Raw genomic sequence first — 16,717 nt, 5'->3', positions numbered from 1 at the left:
GAGATCACTGCAAATGAGTACATTTCTACACAACCAAAAGGCCCTTCTGTAGCCAGTGCAGCATATTCACTGCCCCACCTTTGCAAAGGCAATTCAGTACAGGTTCACTTCCTCTTCTTCCCACTTTACTGACAAACTAAACCCACAGCACTCCCATCATAGAAGCTGCAGCCAAAACTTGAGTTACACACTAAATGCTTAGTTTTATATAGTGAAAATGCTGGGAACTCCATTTATGCTGAATCTAGTTTTTATTATTCAAAAAGCACTTTTGAATAAGTGCTTCCTGCTTTATCATATACGGATCTGATGACCTGGAAGCCCAGACCACTCCTATCCTTGCTGCACTTGCAAGTTATGCAGAAATTGTTACTATCTGTTACCTCTGCAAGACTGGCTATTCCAGCAAAGAAGAATATTCCCTTCAATTGCAAGCAACAGGCACATTGGATGTGTGATTGTGAGAAGCCCTCCCTAGGCCAACACCTCCATTCTCACTGGAAGTGAGGCAAATTCTACCAACATTAACATCAATGCAAACCTGCAACAACTCTACTGACCCCTCTCAAGATCTGTACAGGTGCAAGACAATACAAAATCTGGCTCCCAGGCTTCTTCATTAGCTAAAGTTTACTCCTGACCCATCAATTCAACTTTATTAGCAGATACTAGTTCTGTAAGCAAGTTTTCCCTTTTATTATTACATCATTTATGAGCTCCACCATTGTTTCAATCTCATCACCGCCTACTGATAAGAAACTTGGCATCTACAGAGCACTGGTCTGCCCGACTCCCACAAGCAGCTAAACCTCAAATGCCATGCTTTGTCCTGGCAGGGGAATCAGTTTCACTACCCTCTGCCATTTCAATTCCTGGTTAGCATTTGTTGGCTAATTATTCTTAGACAGTCAACATGAGAAGCTGTTAGGTTCAACTGTATGTATGCATTACAACTGGTCTTAGACCCAGTAAGTTTATTTCACATGGGCTTCCATACAACCAAAATAATGTCAGCCAGTGATCTCTGCTTGTAAAGCACCTTCCCCCACATCCGGTTCCTTTCTCTGGTGTCAAAAGCAGAGCTTCACCAGAACTGCAGTGGAAAATGGGAAATGTTTTAGTTTCACCTTTCAACTGAAAGGAACGGAGATAAGTAAGTGATGACTGTGTGTCGCACTGGTTGCAAAAGGCCTTTCCATTCATAGGAGTGCTACTCTCCGAGTAATTTTTTTAAAGGAAGAGAAACCAAACAAAAACCTACACAGTTCCCACACACAAACACAGACACACGCACACACATACACACACACTTCTCTCTCCTCCAAACAGAAATCCATTCTTATGGACCAAATTATGCAGACCCTATTCAAGTGACTAAAAAGAATGAGGATAGGGTTGAGTGCATCCCAATTCTCCTTTCTGATCACAATGAAGTCACAGGTCAGCAAACTACTTGGGCATAAGGATGTTCCTCTTGACCTGCAGGACATTTTAATGCATGCAGAAGTGCTTTGCTGGCTCAGGCCTAAATTAGGAAGAGCTCCAAGGCCAGCTGGCACCCATGAGTGTGATTCCACTACCTGCACCAATATACATGAGGTAAGAGCATAACTCAAGAGAGCAGAGCAGTGCAAGAGGAGAAAGAGGCTCTGTGGTTCTTCTGAGTTTATCTTTGACAGCCTCAGCTGCATACACACGGCATGTCACAGTGATCAGCATAGACCGATGAGAGCTTGGTATGGTGTTCTGCAAGCGGGACTTCCACTAGAAATAGTAAGCCTGATTTCTCTTTGTACCAGTGCAACTTTATATGCCTATAAGAACTGCATGAAGAGGCCTTAAATCTGGAGTAACTGCACGATACAGTTAGTGTTTTATCTTGGACTTATGTGCCAATAACTACTGTGATGTGCTACGCTACACACCCACACCTACACACAGATGGAGAGATAGGTATATGCTGTGTCATAATGCAACATAAATATTACTTCTACAACTATCCTAATAACACAGCCAGTGTCAAAGCAAACCAGCATAGGGATTTTCAGCCACCCTCTGCAATACAATAGGATAGGCAGTAGTGGAGAAAAAGCAAGCTCAGGTGTTATTTTGATTCACTAGGGAATGATCTGGGCACAACCCACTCAGGTATTGCTTAGTGAATATTATTCATGGGCTGTCCCACAGTCCCGCGTCATAAATTCCCACCTCTGTGTGGGTGCTCACATCACTTTCTGATGACACACAGAATTGAGGTCATGGGCAAGCAGTCACAATGTTTGGGAAATCCTCTAGCCAAACATCGTACGAAACAGGGATAAAAGCTCATACTGACACATCATGCCATGCCTCTCAACCACAGGTAGACTGCAAGGTTACACATTAGTGGGATCTGGGCTATCTAAAGAAAGAGCTACTCATAGAGGAATTCATGTTTGAATCACAAGAGGATCTGGTTCTGCTTGGCAGTTAAGATCAAAAGGAAATGTATCTAATTAAATAGCAATGGAATCAGTCCCTCAATGCTGCTAATATAAATAACACATGGTGTTTGCATATTACAGTGTTGTCTCACAAAGGGAGTTCGTTACCTGGTGTGCAATAATCCAATTCACCCACTGAGTCAAGATACCGATTTTATTTCATTTTTGTGCAGAGATGGGGCTCCCTTTGTGAGACAACAGCAGCATTCATGCTCAAATTGTATGTATATTTGCTCCATTTTGGACCATGTTTTCTGTAAATGAAAACTAAACACCTAGCCGAAACGTTTTTCTCAAAATTCCTCTGAACTTTGGACAAATCTGAACCCAGGTCTTGTTCAAGATTTGGATTTCTGGAACCAATATCTGGCCTTCAGTGGCTATCCTATGCAACCAAGTCTAAACATCTGCAGAGATTGCAGGCTCAAAACTGATTTTCTTAGGAGAAAAAGATGCCTCTCTTCTATGCTAGATTACTGTTGCTAGATTATCGGCACATAGTCTCATCTTACCTCATTATTGTTATAGCCTTCTTATAAACTTTCATGGAAATTCCACCTGCAGAACCAAAGGCAGAAAGTTATCTTTGCAATTATTGTTCCATATTAACATCTGGATGCAGTACCGTTGGGGAAAAGAAAGCAAATTCCTCAATGAACTATGTTTAAACAACTTGTAGGTGGTGGCTATCAAAACAACTGATGCACGTGTACCAGCTAAAGTTATTAATGAATGATCTGACATACAAATCAGACAAATGTCATATGTAAATAGATCTTCAAATGTATACATACAAAAGCTGCTACTGTATCTAGATGATCAGTTTGGTTTGTTTCTATACCCCATAGCTCTGAATCTATCCACTGAATGTTTACTCAGCACGTGTGGTATAAATATATTCATACACTAGGCAATTTTTCTTTTTTTTTTTCTTTCTTCTTTTTTTGCTGACCAGCAACAAATTCTGATATCTTTAACTGTAAACCAATACTCAATAAATATGCCGTGTTCAGCAAAGAGACATGTTTTGTCAATCAGGGTTTTGCTGCACTCTAAGCCATGGGCTGCGGGGGTGGGCGTGAAGGAGGAGGTCCAGGAGGAGCTCGGGATGGTGGTGGTCCAGGAGGTGGCTGCCTGGAAGGGGGCTGCAGAGACACAGGAGGAGAAGGATTCCTTGGAGCATTGTTGAGAGGAACATCGTCACGCCGTGGCAGCTTTGGTGGTGGGCTATAAGGGGCAGAGGTTCCATCCGATTTCACCCGTGTGAAGTTTATGCATCGTCCCTAGAGGTAAAGAAAAATCATTATTCACAGAAAGCAGGTGTTTTGACTCATCAGCGGCTAGCCAAAGGAACTATAAGCAGAGGGGCCAGGCTGCACTTAGAGGTCTTCATCCAGTATCATTCACTAGGTCCTAGACATGACATTCAGACCATGCTGTACTGAAGGTCAGCACTAGAAAGCAACGCTTTCCTTGGGTTTCAGAGCTCCTGCCTACAGACAAGAGCCTAGGACTGGTTTAAACCAAAAGGGAACGCAGTGTGACTTTGCTCACACGTGCCCTCTGCTCTGCTACTACAGCTACGCAGAGCATGCCTAAAGCCACAGCTCTACCAAAGTCAGGCCTGCTTTGGTGAGATCCCTGACTGTCAAAGCTGTGCTTGAAAAAAAGCCACTCAGCAGAGACAGGATTATACCAGAGGAACAACCTTAGTAAAGACAGCATCTGTAGCTTTCCTTTTCACCATGATGCTAGCCTAGCTAGTGTCCATGCTTTGAACACTACACTAGGATAATACATCTGTCTTCTGTGTTCCAAATGTAGATGTGGCTTCCCTCAAACACCAACAAGGTGTGGGACTTGCACAAAGGGTTCTCCAGTGAGAGAAATGAAATCCTGCAGACACAACCTCGTGTGAGGAGATGCAACACTTGGCATCAGTGTCTCCACCTCCTCACCTAGGGAGGTGGGAGGGGGTGCTTATGCAAGAACCCAGCTGCCACAAGCTTGGCAGAAGCCTGCGCCTGGAAGTCAAAAAGGCCTCTCATCATCATGTACAAAGGCTGGAGATGAAGACTGCCTGAAAATGCAGGAGTGACACTGCCAACAACCCATTTACAGGAGCTGGGATGTGGTTTCCAAATAAGGAACTGTGGGCTGGAAAGTACCCATCCCAGCAGTGATGAACGCCATTTGCCAGCACCTTTTCCTTTGCACAGCAGGCCTGGTTTGTTCCATGTAGCGGTCTTTCTAATGCAAATGACCTCTACAGTTTAGCACAGTTTTATGTTACCTGTTTCTCTCTTTCCAAGGCAAACACTAGCTAGGGGAAAAGGAAAAAACCTGTTTGGTTTCTTTAGAAAATATCTGCCCCAGAAGGCATCTTATCTTCCCTCCATTGTTTTAAAAGACCCACAGAGCCACAATGCCTGGCCAGAGGTTTAGCTGTACCCTGGGAATCAACAAATCAATTTCAGCTCAAGGTTATGCCAACATCCCTCAAGCAAAATTCAGGAGGACTCCAGATTTAGAAAAACTTTTCTCAGAGCTAAGCAGCTGTAGATCGTGATCCCCACAGCTACCAATGGCTGTGTTAACAGGGGAATACAAGAACCCACAGCAGTGAGAGATCGCTGCTAGCTTAGCGCTGCCTGGCATAAGGAAACTATGAAGGTGTTTAGGGAATGGGCTGAGTTTCTGTGGCAACCCCACAAATCACAATTTCCCCTGGAATCCAGGCAAAAGCCATCACAGCTGAACCACAACTGTTTAGGTGACTTCCAATGCCTGCACCTTTGTTCATGAAAACTATTCCACTAAAAAGAAGAGAATCACTTAAGTCTATGGCTTCTCTGAAGAAAATCAAGCAGAGTATCAAGAGAAGCTTGTGTAGGCTCCAGAAAGCTCAGAAAAATTATTCAACACGTACTAACGCCCAAAGGGTACCACCCTGCCTCTTACTTGGATTGGATGGCTCAGGGCTTCAAGAGCTCAGCTGCAGCCAAGAGTTGTTTGAATGGGCGCGGTGTTGCCTGTACGTGAGACATACTCAGTAGTTCTCAGTCCCAGATTTCACCATCACAAATTCACCACTACACTTAAACAACAGCCTCAATAAGTAGAATAAAATCCTCTTTCTAAAACAGCAGGCTTGTCACAGCAGGCTTTGGTTATAAACCAGGTTCAAGGCAATACTATTCTAGGGCCAGAGCCTCTGCATGAAGGTATCAAAGGGCGAACGCCACGGTCTTGGTTACTTCTGCAACAAAGATAAACCACTGGATAAAAAAACCCAAGTCAGAGCTTTGCTCTACTCCATCAGAGAACTCAAGTCCTCACCAGCATTGCAGCGAGCAGCCACCCTTGTCAATTTACAACAGCCATTTGTATTCTGCTGTACTCTGTTGTATTAAGAGCATGCTTGGAAATTCAGCAATATTTACTGCTATGCAGTGAATGCTACAGATATGTTTGACAGCTGTACTGCAAATACATTTAAGAAAATTCAGCCTTGATATTTATAAAGTTATGAATTTAGAACAGCTAAATAATCACCCAGAAAAAAAAAAAATAAAAAAAGTCAGAGGTATTCAGTGAGACACAACATATGTGGAGGGAAAAAATTAAGAAAGAATAATGTCCCTCGTAGTAAATGCAAAGCTGCAAACCCAACACTAGTGCTTTTGCCTACAAGCCTTTCCTGCCTCTCTGTTGTGTCTCTCTCCCAAACATCAATTCCAAATATATTCATAGTCTATAATCAAAGGGGATCCCATAAATCTCTTCGCATTACTTTCACTTCAGTTAAAGTGATAGGCGACGTCAAACTGCTGCCAGTTTCTGCCACACTCACTGATTTGTCAGACAGATGGGTAATTTAAAGGCCATGCGCCGCATTGTGTCATGAAAAATACGTTTGGGTTGGGAGAGTCTGACAGATAGAGGCTTGGATGATCGATGTATGTATTGTGACACTTCCTAACAAAAGATTATTGGTGTTAGCCTACAATCTCATATATCAAAGACTTGTGAATACTGGAGCAAATCCTCCTGAGCACTTCAAGCAGCCATTGATAAAATGAGGCCAAACTCTTAGCCAGTGTTAGGATTAACAGCTGAAAGGGAAAGGGAGGAACAAATGATAATAAATCCTAAGTCATAGTTTGGACATATCAACTGTAGTTCATCAAAGGATTTCTAGGTTGAAGAATTAAGCCCTCCACTCATCACACTTTCCTAGTAACAGAGTGCCACATCTATTCTACCTAACATGCACATCCCTCTGGGGTTAGTTTACAAAAAAAAATCCATGGTGTTTCTCAAATAAACATGCTAACCACAGGATTTTTAATATTCTGTGTTTGAAAGGATTAAGTAATTCCCTCTCCAAAGGCATATAAAGGCTTTTAAACCATAGAGAACACAAACAGAAATCGGGTATCCTGCACACTCACCTATGCTCTCCCTGCACAGGGATTAACAGGGATTAAGAGCCACTGCCACTTTAGTAGTGGTAACAGTATTTTTTTTTCCAGAAGCATGGTATACACAAAGTTCTTTAGGGAAGGCGATAGAGTTGCAAGATGCAGTAACACCATGATGATCTCAGGCACAACAGCTGGCACTAGCTGCTTTGTTGTTTTCTAGGAAGCAGACGATCTGTGTAAATCCAGTTCTGTCTGGTTTCAGCCCTGCTCCCAGTACAGCATCTCTCGGATGGTGCGACCGGCACTGCGTACTGTCATTCAGGCACCAACTGAAGGTCAGCAATGCGCCATATGGAGTTACGCCCTTACTTCATCTCACATCTGCACAGTCTTCCTAATGCACAATTATTTTGCCTCCCCATATGTCCATCCACTTGTTAGGCTCTTGTTATGCTGCTTGCCAAATTGGCTCTTCAAAAAGTACAAATACTGAAGCAGCGGGATCTGCCCTTGTCCCGACTCCAGCTTTTATCCCAGTGTAACAATCACATGTGCAATTCAGGCACTTTGTACTTCTAGGCAATGCGCGTCCTCGACCACCTAGGATGTGTTTTTGTGTGTGGTTTAAGGGGGGGAAGGAAGGGAGGAACCTCTTGAAAGCCACTGCATCTCGTTTCTGGGCTACTTTCATCACAGTGCTCAGTACATCATTCCCCAGCACTTGTTCCCCCAAAATCTTTAGCTACTACTCAGCAAGTTTTCAATGGAAAGGAACAACTGTTAAAAGGATCCAGGCAATTTAAAGAGTGCCGTGGTCAAGTCTCTTCACCCATGGTACTAAGAGCACTTCAGCAAAAAGAATTTAAAAAATCTGCCCCATCTGCCAGTAGCTGTGCCTTTTCTCTGTCCATTTTAATACATGCATCGGTGTTTATTTAACAAAAATCCAGTTCATCTCTGTACATACCAGAGTATTTGTGTACACAAAAGTATGTCTGTTTCTTATTTTTAGCTGCATTAGTTGACCTAATAAAAGATATCCTTCCTGTTACAAATTTTGCTTGAGTTTTCATTCACTCTTGGTTTTGCTTATGGAGTCTCAGTGCTGCAATTCTGACTAGCAGAGGCAGGTACCTGACTGAGGAAGAGTTGGCTTCGCTTAAAAGTTTACTGAAATTTCTTGGTCTGTGTAAGAATATGATACTTGGCTTTACATTTTAGAATGGATTAAAATAAAATCATTCTTTTAAAGTTTGAGCATAGCAATCCAAAACATGGGACCACCAAATTAAAAAAATAAAGTAGCTCCTAGTCAAAAGTATTACACTGAGGATGCTGAAATCTGAAACAAACATAATTTCCTTGTGCTCAAATGAGTAGTCACCTTTCTCCCCAATTTTGTTTACATGTCACTAGGATGACTCTGCCAGCTTGCTATGGACATGGTTTGCCAGCATCCTAAATATCTATCGATAGTTCAGTGTAAAAGTGGAGCTCTAAAACTCAAAAGAATGATTCAGGTTTTATGCTACCTACAAAACCACAAAAGCAAGCATCTACAAGAAGTCAGAATCACTTTAGCTAAGTGAAGGTTTTGATCCACACACCCAGAAACCATAGGGATGGATACCATTAAGATCAGTAACTTTTGCAAAAACTGAATCTTGGAAAAATTAGAGGACAGCGTAACCCCTGTCCTCTAATAAAGAACAAAACTGTTCTAGCAGAAACACCTACACCGCATATCCTAAAATAGCAACACTATGGGAAACTTGTTTAGCAAATGAGGTAGATTATGGATACAGTAATTTTACAGCGAAAGAGCTGAACCAAGGCGATACAGAGAGCCCACTATTTGAGTTCCCTGGGCAAGTGTCAGGATTAGCAGCTGGCTTCTCAGGAGCCAGGATCTATGCGCATCAGCCTTTGCCAAAAGCTTCCTCACACTGCAGTGCTTCATGCTGACTGTGCGCTGAACATGTCACGGCTCATTAAAACCTTCACGGATTTCCTGGGAATTGCACTGATTACCCTGCAGCACACAGGCTAGAAATTAGTGAGCCGCTGAAACAGTTTGTCACATAAAACCTAAGCCTGCCTGGTTTTCAGGCATATTCAAGTAACTTTTACTAACTCCTACTCTTACATTTGGGAGTCAGATATTGTTTTCATGTTGAAGAATAAAGTATTGGAAATGTCAGAGATTCCTGTATCAGCAGTTTCACGGCTAATCTTGCTTTCAGGTCAATAAATATGTAATTTATAATTATTTTCTAATTATATTATTTAACAATTAAATTTTAATCATCACCATTATACTGTGGTTATTGCATTAATCATTAAAAATGAATTTATTAAAACATGTAATTTATTTTTATATGTAGCCATTTTAAATTATTAGGTCTCAAATCAAAACATTAAATATCATCAACATAGAATATTTGCTTGCATGAGAATCTGACTCTTTAAATATCTTCCAGCTTAGTAAGTCCTCTCCTGTCAGTAATGATTTTCTGTGGATCTATTTGGCAGCTCAGCACTGATGCCTAAAATGATGGTAATCCAAAACTATGAAGAGATAAGAGAAAATGGGTTCGACTGAAAAGAGGATGATTTTAAAAGTAAGGTCCAGTAAAGTGGCAGTGTCCAGCAATGAGAACATTAATATTATTTTCTTTAATGCTGCTTCTAAAAAGGAGAATCAGTTAACCCCCTTCTTTATGCAGTGTATTATCTGGCCTCTTTATAGGTAAACTTGTATCACTTCTGCTCCCTCCTTCTATGGTGGAGTTATTGGAGGGGAAGGAAATCACTGCATTGTGGATTGTGAATCACTCACGTTGTAACAGTGAGGACCATATAAATGGCCTTAGGTACATCAGATAAAGTCAAATCAAAAATTACAAAATGATGAATGCAAATACACAGGATGATCCAAGCAGCAGCAGAAAACTCCGTTTACAGCACAGCACAAGCAAGGTGGTGCTCCCAGGAGGTGTAACCCACTGGGCTCACTCAATGTGCTTTGTATCGCAAAAGGAATTAGGCTGAGCTTTAAGATGTGTCCTGTCTAAAGTTGTGTTACCTCCAACGTGTCCTGACCGAGGAAGGGGCACTGATATTTAAAAGCAGCTGAGACACGTGTAGCTCCTTCACACAGTCCGCAAACACACTCTTACAAGGAAATTTTGTGCCTTTTCTCTTACATTTTAGCAACCAAACTAAACCACCCACAAGCCCCAGTCACTGGGCTCACCGGTGCAGCACCAGGGAGACACAGCAGAGAAAGTTAATCCCTGCTTCAGAAACTCTGATGTCTGAGTCACAAATGAGAAGATAGCTGCGTACGGGCTGGGAGCAGAGCACACACTGGCAGAGACACAGCTAAGCAATGCCTTGGGCTACTGACACGTTCAGAGTAAAACCTGTTGGCTTAGCTGAGGCACAGCCCACATTGCTGCCCAGAAAGCCCAGGCGGGAGCCGAGATGCCTGAGCCCCTCTCACAGAGGCAAAATGGGACCAGCCTTGCTTTGTAAAGGAGCTGGGAGAAGAAATCATTCAGAAGCCCAGTATGCCCTCAGACATCCTGGCTATGGGAGCCAAATAGCTGAGAAAGTAGGATTTATGGGGTGGGGAAGGGAAGAGAGAGCATGGGAGCTCTTCTTTTGACACCAAGTGTGTGGTACCCCATCCAGGGGATGCCCCAGGGGCTGGGGGAGGTAGGTTGCCAGGAAAAACTCACGAACAGGCCCGTAGCATGCACTGCACCTAACAGCGGCAGTAAAAGTCATCTTTCGGTTCACTTGCTGGCCAAGGGAAAAGTCAACAATAAAAGTCTTCATTTTTCAGGTAGAAAGAAATATGTCAAAATAAGTTTCACTTGGGCTTGAAACACATATGTTGTTCAATTCAAAACATCTTTTCTTTCAGTTTCAGACAGAAAAGGCATTTCAAAACAAAACCTGAAAATATTCAGACTTTTTCAAGGATATTTTTTCCACTTCAGCTAATTCCACTAACATGCAAAAATATTTACAATCTAAAGAAGCAGTTTTTAGCCAAAACAGAGTTAGTTATGTGGAAAATGGTGTCCAGATCTACTAGGGAATTAAAATACAGATAGGAACTATTTTGCAGTAAGATTAATAGCTGCAGTATCCCAGGCTACTGTAGCTTCTTTAATCAGAATACCAAGAGTTGAATACAATCAAGCACTGATAGGTTCCCAAGACACGCACATCTGCAGACACCACTCCCCAGTTCACAGTCCCAACTGTGCATGGCACTGCTTGAAACAAGGGATGGGTCCTCTAGGGGCAGTCTATTCAGTTAGTTTGAACACCAGTGCAGCCGTACACTGAAGAGAAGCGGGCTACTTCCAGTTTACCTCTGGAGAAACCAGCCAATAATGAGGAATCTGAGGGACGAATAACTCAGCCAGGGAAACTGGCCTTTTAAGCTAGGACCAGGATCCTTCAGCAAAATAAACTTTGTGCTGAACACATCTCCACCATCCAGCTCTCACATGCCTGACAGCATTTTTCCAGCCTAGGCACACAAGGAAAGTGACATGGAGACATGGAGCACGTGACATGGAGAACCCATCCCAGTATTGAAGACAGGGCTATTCAAGTAATTTGTATCACACTCCATTCCACAGGGAGCTGCATGTTGTTTCCAGCCCTGCCTTAGCAGGAAAACGCAGCAACGGGCTACAGATACCGCCTGAAAGAATGGCCAGAGTCACGAGATATTTTCAGGAATGCACAAAACATCACATGTCTTGGACCTTGCTGAGGTTGTGGCTGAAGTAACACACAGTGCAGATCCATAACAAAGTTTGTTGATTCTGAGCCCTAAAAAAACCTGAAGTGGCAAAGGGAACAGAAAAGGATAACACTGGGCATAATCAAAGTTAAGGTCTATCAGGCATACTTTATATTCAGTACCAATCTCAAAGTACAGTCATGCCAGACCAATCCCACCCAAACCTGAGAGAAATATCTTAACCTAAACCTGCACTCACAACACACGGTTTTACTGCCTTCCTCTTTTCTGACAGCTTTTACAGATGAAGTTCCCAGAGTGGAGGAACTGAGGAGAGCCACTGTCAGGTCATGTCATCTACCCAAGGTTATGCAGCAGCTTTGGGGGAAAAAAAAAAGATGGTATTTACAAGTTCAGGACTCGTGACTCACATCCCTTGTTTTAACCACAGCACCACACATTTCCACACTTGAATGCTGACCAGACTAGAATGTGGTTCAAGAAAAAAACAACAGCGGTTGGTTTGCAAAAGATTTTTCTCTTTCCTTTGGCGTTTTCAGGGAAAAGGAGATTGTATTTGTCCGTCACCTAGAATGGGGAGGGCTTTGGAGCATAGCAACAAGAGCAACAAACATTTGCTGGGTGCAACAGGCTCAGCCTTGAAGTATTGGCGGCTTGCTGGCAGGAGCAAATTAGGCCACAGAGGACCATAACTGGTCTTGCTCAAACTGTAATTAAGTGTCATTGTGCTTTCCAGGGTGAATTATTTGATTGTCTCTTCAGGAGCAAGCTGGGATTATGGCGTGCACAGAGGAAGAGCACAATGCTCTTTACCCGCCTACGATATAGGATAACGCTGGAGACTCAGAGAGATTTCTGTGAAAATGGTTATTATTTTTCCTTGCCTCAGCCAAAAATGTAAGATCCTGGCCCACCACCCTGACAAGCTGCCTCTTTGTTTAGAGTCTGGAAACAAGTATCCCCAACCCATCTCTGGGTAACTGGCCCATAAATAGCTCTGCTGCTACCTAGAGCAAGCAGACAGTAAACCCACAGTTCCCAGGTTCCTCTGTACTTATCTCACAAGGATTTTCTTCTCCTGGGATGAGACTCATACAGTTCATTATCGGTGCTAGCATATTTACAAAACACAGAAAACCTCTCCTCCCCCAAAAGCTCATTTGTTAAGTTGGATGGAAGAGCTCCTTGGGACACAACCACCGTATTATTTCTAGGAATGAACGCAGCAGGGAAGCAACTCAAGCCCCAAAGTCCTGAAATAGAGCTGTCCTTCCCATTTCAGGTATGGTATAGAAACCTAACACTCTATGCAAATACATCCCTGCCTATGCAGCTTTACCAGTCTATCAAGTACCAGCTCAGCATTTTGAAGTTACTTTTCTCCATGAGCACCCCATTGCCACTTCTCTCATACCAACTCCGTTATACACCCTGGTCTCAACTTACCAGAGACAGTGGCCTGTCTCCCAGCAGTAGAGAAAAACCCAGGTACACCACCTTTCATTTTTCAAAGCTCTGCTCCACTCAGAGTGCTTAGCCTTCAGCATTGCAAGAAGGGACACTGCTCTTGGTAGGCTTCACTTCAAAGTTTCTATATATCCCACTCCTTAAATTTATCAGCCAGTGAAGACTGAGGTGTCTACTTGGGTAATTACATTCCCTAGAAGAAACCCAAAAAGGAGGGGAAAAGAAGGGATATGTTTACATCACCCCCCCACAAAAAGGCAGAAAGATCTTTAAAATGCTGCAGAAACCACCAGCATTGCTGCAGAGAGCACAAAGCGTTCACAGTCTTCTTGTTGCAGGAACAGTTCCTATCTGAGACTAAAACAGCATATAAAACTGGAGAATTTTATTAACCTGATGTTTATGTTCAAAACAAGATTAAATTAAGATTAAGACTTAACAGACATAGCTCATAAGCTCTTCAGGTTGTGTAGTATCTTTGTGTTACTCGTACAATGGCAGACACAGTGATTTGGGTTTTCTTCTGGCACCACAATGGGAGCCACAATAGTTTATACAAGAACAGAGGCATCCAGAACTACAGCTCCTCTGTAGAAAGCAACGATGCAATACCTTTTGATTTTTAGTTATAACTTTAGTATGAATAATAGTATTAATACATTATCTTACACAGTGTTTTTTACTTCTAGAACTCAAATACCTTCGGATGAAGGTCACAGCATTACTCATGCTGCATATGGGGAAAGGGATTCCTACATAGTTACTAGAAGTACGTCAGCGGAGAGCTAAGGAAGGCTGGGTAGATTAATTTCTGGACTGTTACCCAACTCGGAAAACAATGAGGGATGCACAGCTCCCAGCAATCCAAATGAAACAAGGCAACACGGGGTTCAGCACTGATTCAGGGGTGCTGCCAAGATACTGGTTGCAGCATATCTATTCCTTTGCATGTGCAAATCGTGGATCTGTACATGCAGTCCTAGTAAGCAACTGCATGTGCATTTGTGCACTTGTCTTCTCAAAAAAAGATGTACCTTCGGTTGTGGGCTTCCTCCTAAGCCCCAAGATAGTCACCTGACTCCAAGCCAGGCCCACATAGCTTAGACAGACTGTACTCTAAATACAATTGTGGAGCATCAATGAAGTGCTGCCTGGAAAACTGTGATAGTGACACACAAGAGCCTGTTCCCCCAAGGCAGACATGTCAGAGTTGCAGTTAACAAGGGACTAAGTCACCAGTTCTTATCCCAAAGTCATGCTCCCTATAAAAAACTGAGAATCAGACCTGATGAACCTGTTCCTTTACCATAACTACCAAAAATATCAAAGTGGTACACATGCTTTAAGAGCAGCAGAAGAGCCCCTGTCTACCTAACAGAGTCTCTCTATGAAGTCAAAGTGCTGTTAGGAACATGGTCTCACCCTCCAAGAATTTACTGTTCACCTCATTTATCACTGTGGAACTACAGTGCAACAGAAGTGAAGTAACTTACATCAGCTACAGCCAGGGTCTCTGAAGTCACATCTCAGCATCTTAACGACAAGGCCAATCCTTCTTCATCCTGTTGTGCGCTAAGTAGCATCAGCCCTGGCATTTGTACCCATCCTTCAGAAGAGTCTCTTGTGGTTGTTGTTACTGAGCGTGCCTCTAGCTCCCGAAGATGTGGACAGACCGCTAGTTCCACCCAGGGGCAGACAGGCAGCGTCTATCCCCAAAGCCTATTTGTGAATTCTTCTTCCACATCAAAATAACATGATCCTGGCACAAGTGAGAGGTAATGCCAGTGTGTGGGCTTCTTGCAGGACAGGAAATTCAGTAGTTGCTGATTACATGTTTCCAGCTGCAGTGCTCAGCACAGCCTGGGAACTGTGCATTAGGACATTGGTTCCACACCAGGGAGCTTTTTTCCCCCCCATGCTATGCCTGCTACAGCAGGAATGAACCTTACAGATACTGGTGTCCTTTGCAAAAAGAAAAAAAAAAAAAAAGTAAAACGGGAGCTATGTGTGTCACATTTTCATTAAAAGTGACAAAGTGAGATCACTTGCTGTGGCAGGCAATGTCCCCATCTCTTTAATTTTTCAGCAGCTTATGTAGGTAATTGGCTCCAGAAAAGTTAAGCAAAGGGAGAAAAGCACCAGAACCAGGCAGCAGTCACTGATGAATACAGTCTGAAGGAGCTCAGTGCTGCTTTTCCAGCATCCCCTGTAGCTCTGCCAATTACTACTTGGGCAATTACAACATCTCCAATCAAGTGGCAGGGAAGCCTATTAAAGGCCATTACTCAGTCTTGAAAAGAAGTAATTAGAATGAGCTCCAAATAGCACTGGTACGTGGGCAGCTAGCGTGCAGTGACAGGCTGGTGCTGCCATCCCCATGGGCTGCGTTCAAACTGCTGACCACCTGTAGGTAGCAGGCAGAAAGTAATTAATAATCATTAATAATCCACAGTTTTGGTGTCCCACCATTCGTCTGAGGAGTCTCAAGTGCCTGGCAGGACCTAACTAAACCTCAGAGCTGTAAGGAAGGTAAATACTGTGTTCTCATGATTATTTTCAGTTGGGAAAACTAAGGCACATAGATGCCATGGTCAGCATTACAAGGAAATCACTCAAAATTTGAGGGTAGTCAGACCTTCTGAGCTTTAACAAACCTATCAGCTTGAGAGTGATCACTTTGAAAGGGACACACAGAATAAAGAACCCAAATACTCCTGTTCTCATTTCAGAGGCTGGTGTTTAAAATTCCAGCTGCTGTGCCTTGTTCAAAGTCACACAGTAACTCAACGGTAAGAACCTGAAAGGACCCAGAAGTCCTGGCTTCCATATGACCAGTCGCTCATAGTTTGTGAGGTTTTTGGCTGCACAGCAGCCTTTTTACCTTCAGTTTTATGGAACGAAGAAGGAAAAAAGGCTTCCAGATTTTTGTGCAACAGCCTGCTTCTAGTCCCCTTCCCCAGGAAAGGGCTTTGCATGTGCAAACCACCAGACAGTAATGCTAAAGCATTGCTTTTTTCTAAGTCAAGTCCCATGAGTATACAAAGGTGATGGTGACAGCAAAATCCAGTCTACACTCACTCTCTTTGCAGGTAATTTTCAGTGACAAAAACGAGATCACTTTCTAAAGTTTTAAAGTACACAAGAGCAATTCTGCCTTGGGGGGAAAAACGTCTTTTTTTTTTTTTTTTTTAGTTGAGGTTTTTGGGTAAACCGAGCCTCTGAGAATTTCCTGTGACAGTATGCGCTGAAATGCAAAACGGACTGGATTTGCTGAAAGCAGCAACTAAACAGACCATTTGAAAGAAGCATCTTGCCTTCCTCTCTGCATACATTACGGCTTTTAATGTTTACTTGCTGGCATTGGCAACAGCCCCACTTTTGATCCATGAGGCCAAGAGGAAGAGCTTGAAAGTTCCCTTTTGCAGTGACAACTGACAGCCTGCCCCACCAGCTACTGTGGTTTCTATGAGATACTTCAAGATAGCCAGATGTTAATATTTCCCAAACTCCAATCTTCATAGCAGCCCCCTACAAGCTCAGAACCAAGCTCA

General features: G+C 43.0%; 1 protein-coding gene across 1 annotated transcript in view; it reads right to left on the bottom strand.

Annotated features, from left to right (window-relative positions):
• Positions 1 to 3,535: 3,535 nt before the first annotated feature.
• ANTXRL (ANTXR like) overlaps positions 3,536 to 16,717 on the bottom strand; it is a 58,281-nt gene continuing 45,099 nt past the window's right edge. Inside the window, exon 18 of the mRNA XM_009491058.1 lies at positions 3,536 to 3,766. Coding sequence (XP_009489333.1) covers positions 3,536 to 3,766 — 231 coding nt within the window. The remainder of the gene's footprint in view (positions 3,767 to 16,717) is intronic.

This window comes from Pelecanus crispus, chromosome 10 (genome assembly GCF_030463565.1).
Source record: "Pelecanus crispus isolate bPelCri1 chromosome 10, bPelCri1.pri, whole genome shotgun sequence".
Classification (NCBI taxonomy): Eukaryota; Metazoa; Chordata; class Aves; order Pelecaniformes; family Pelecanidae; genus Pelecanus; species Pelecanus crispus.
Note: the sequence above shows the minus strand (reverse complement) of the source record. Positions and strands in the feature narration are given on the sequence as shown.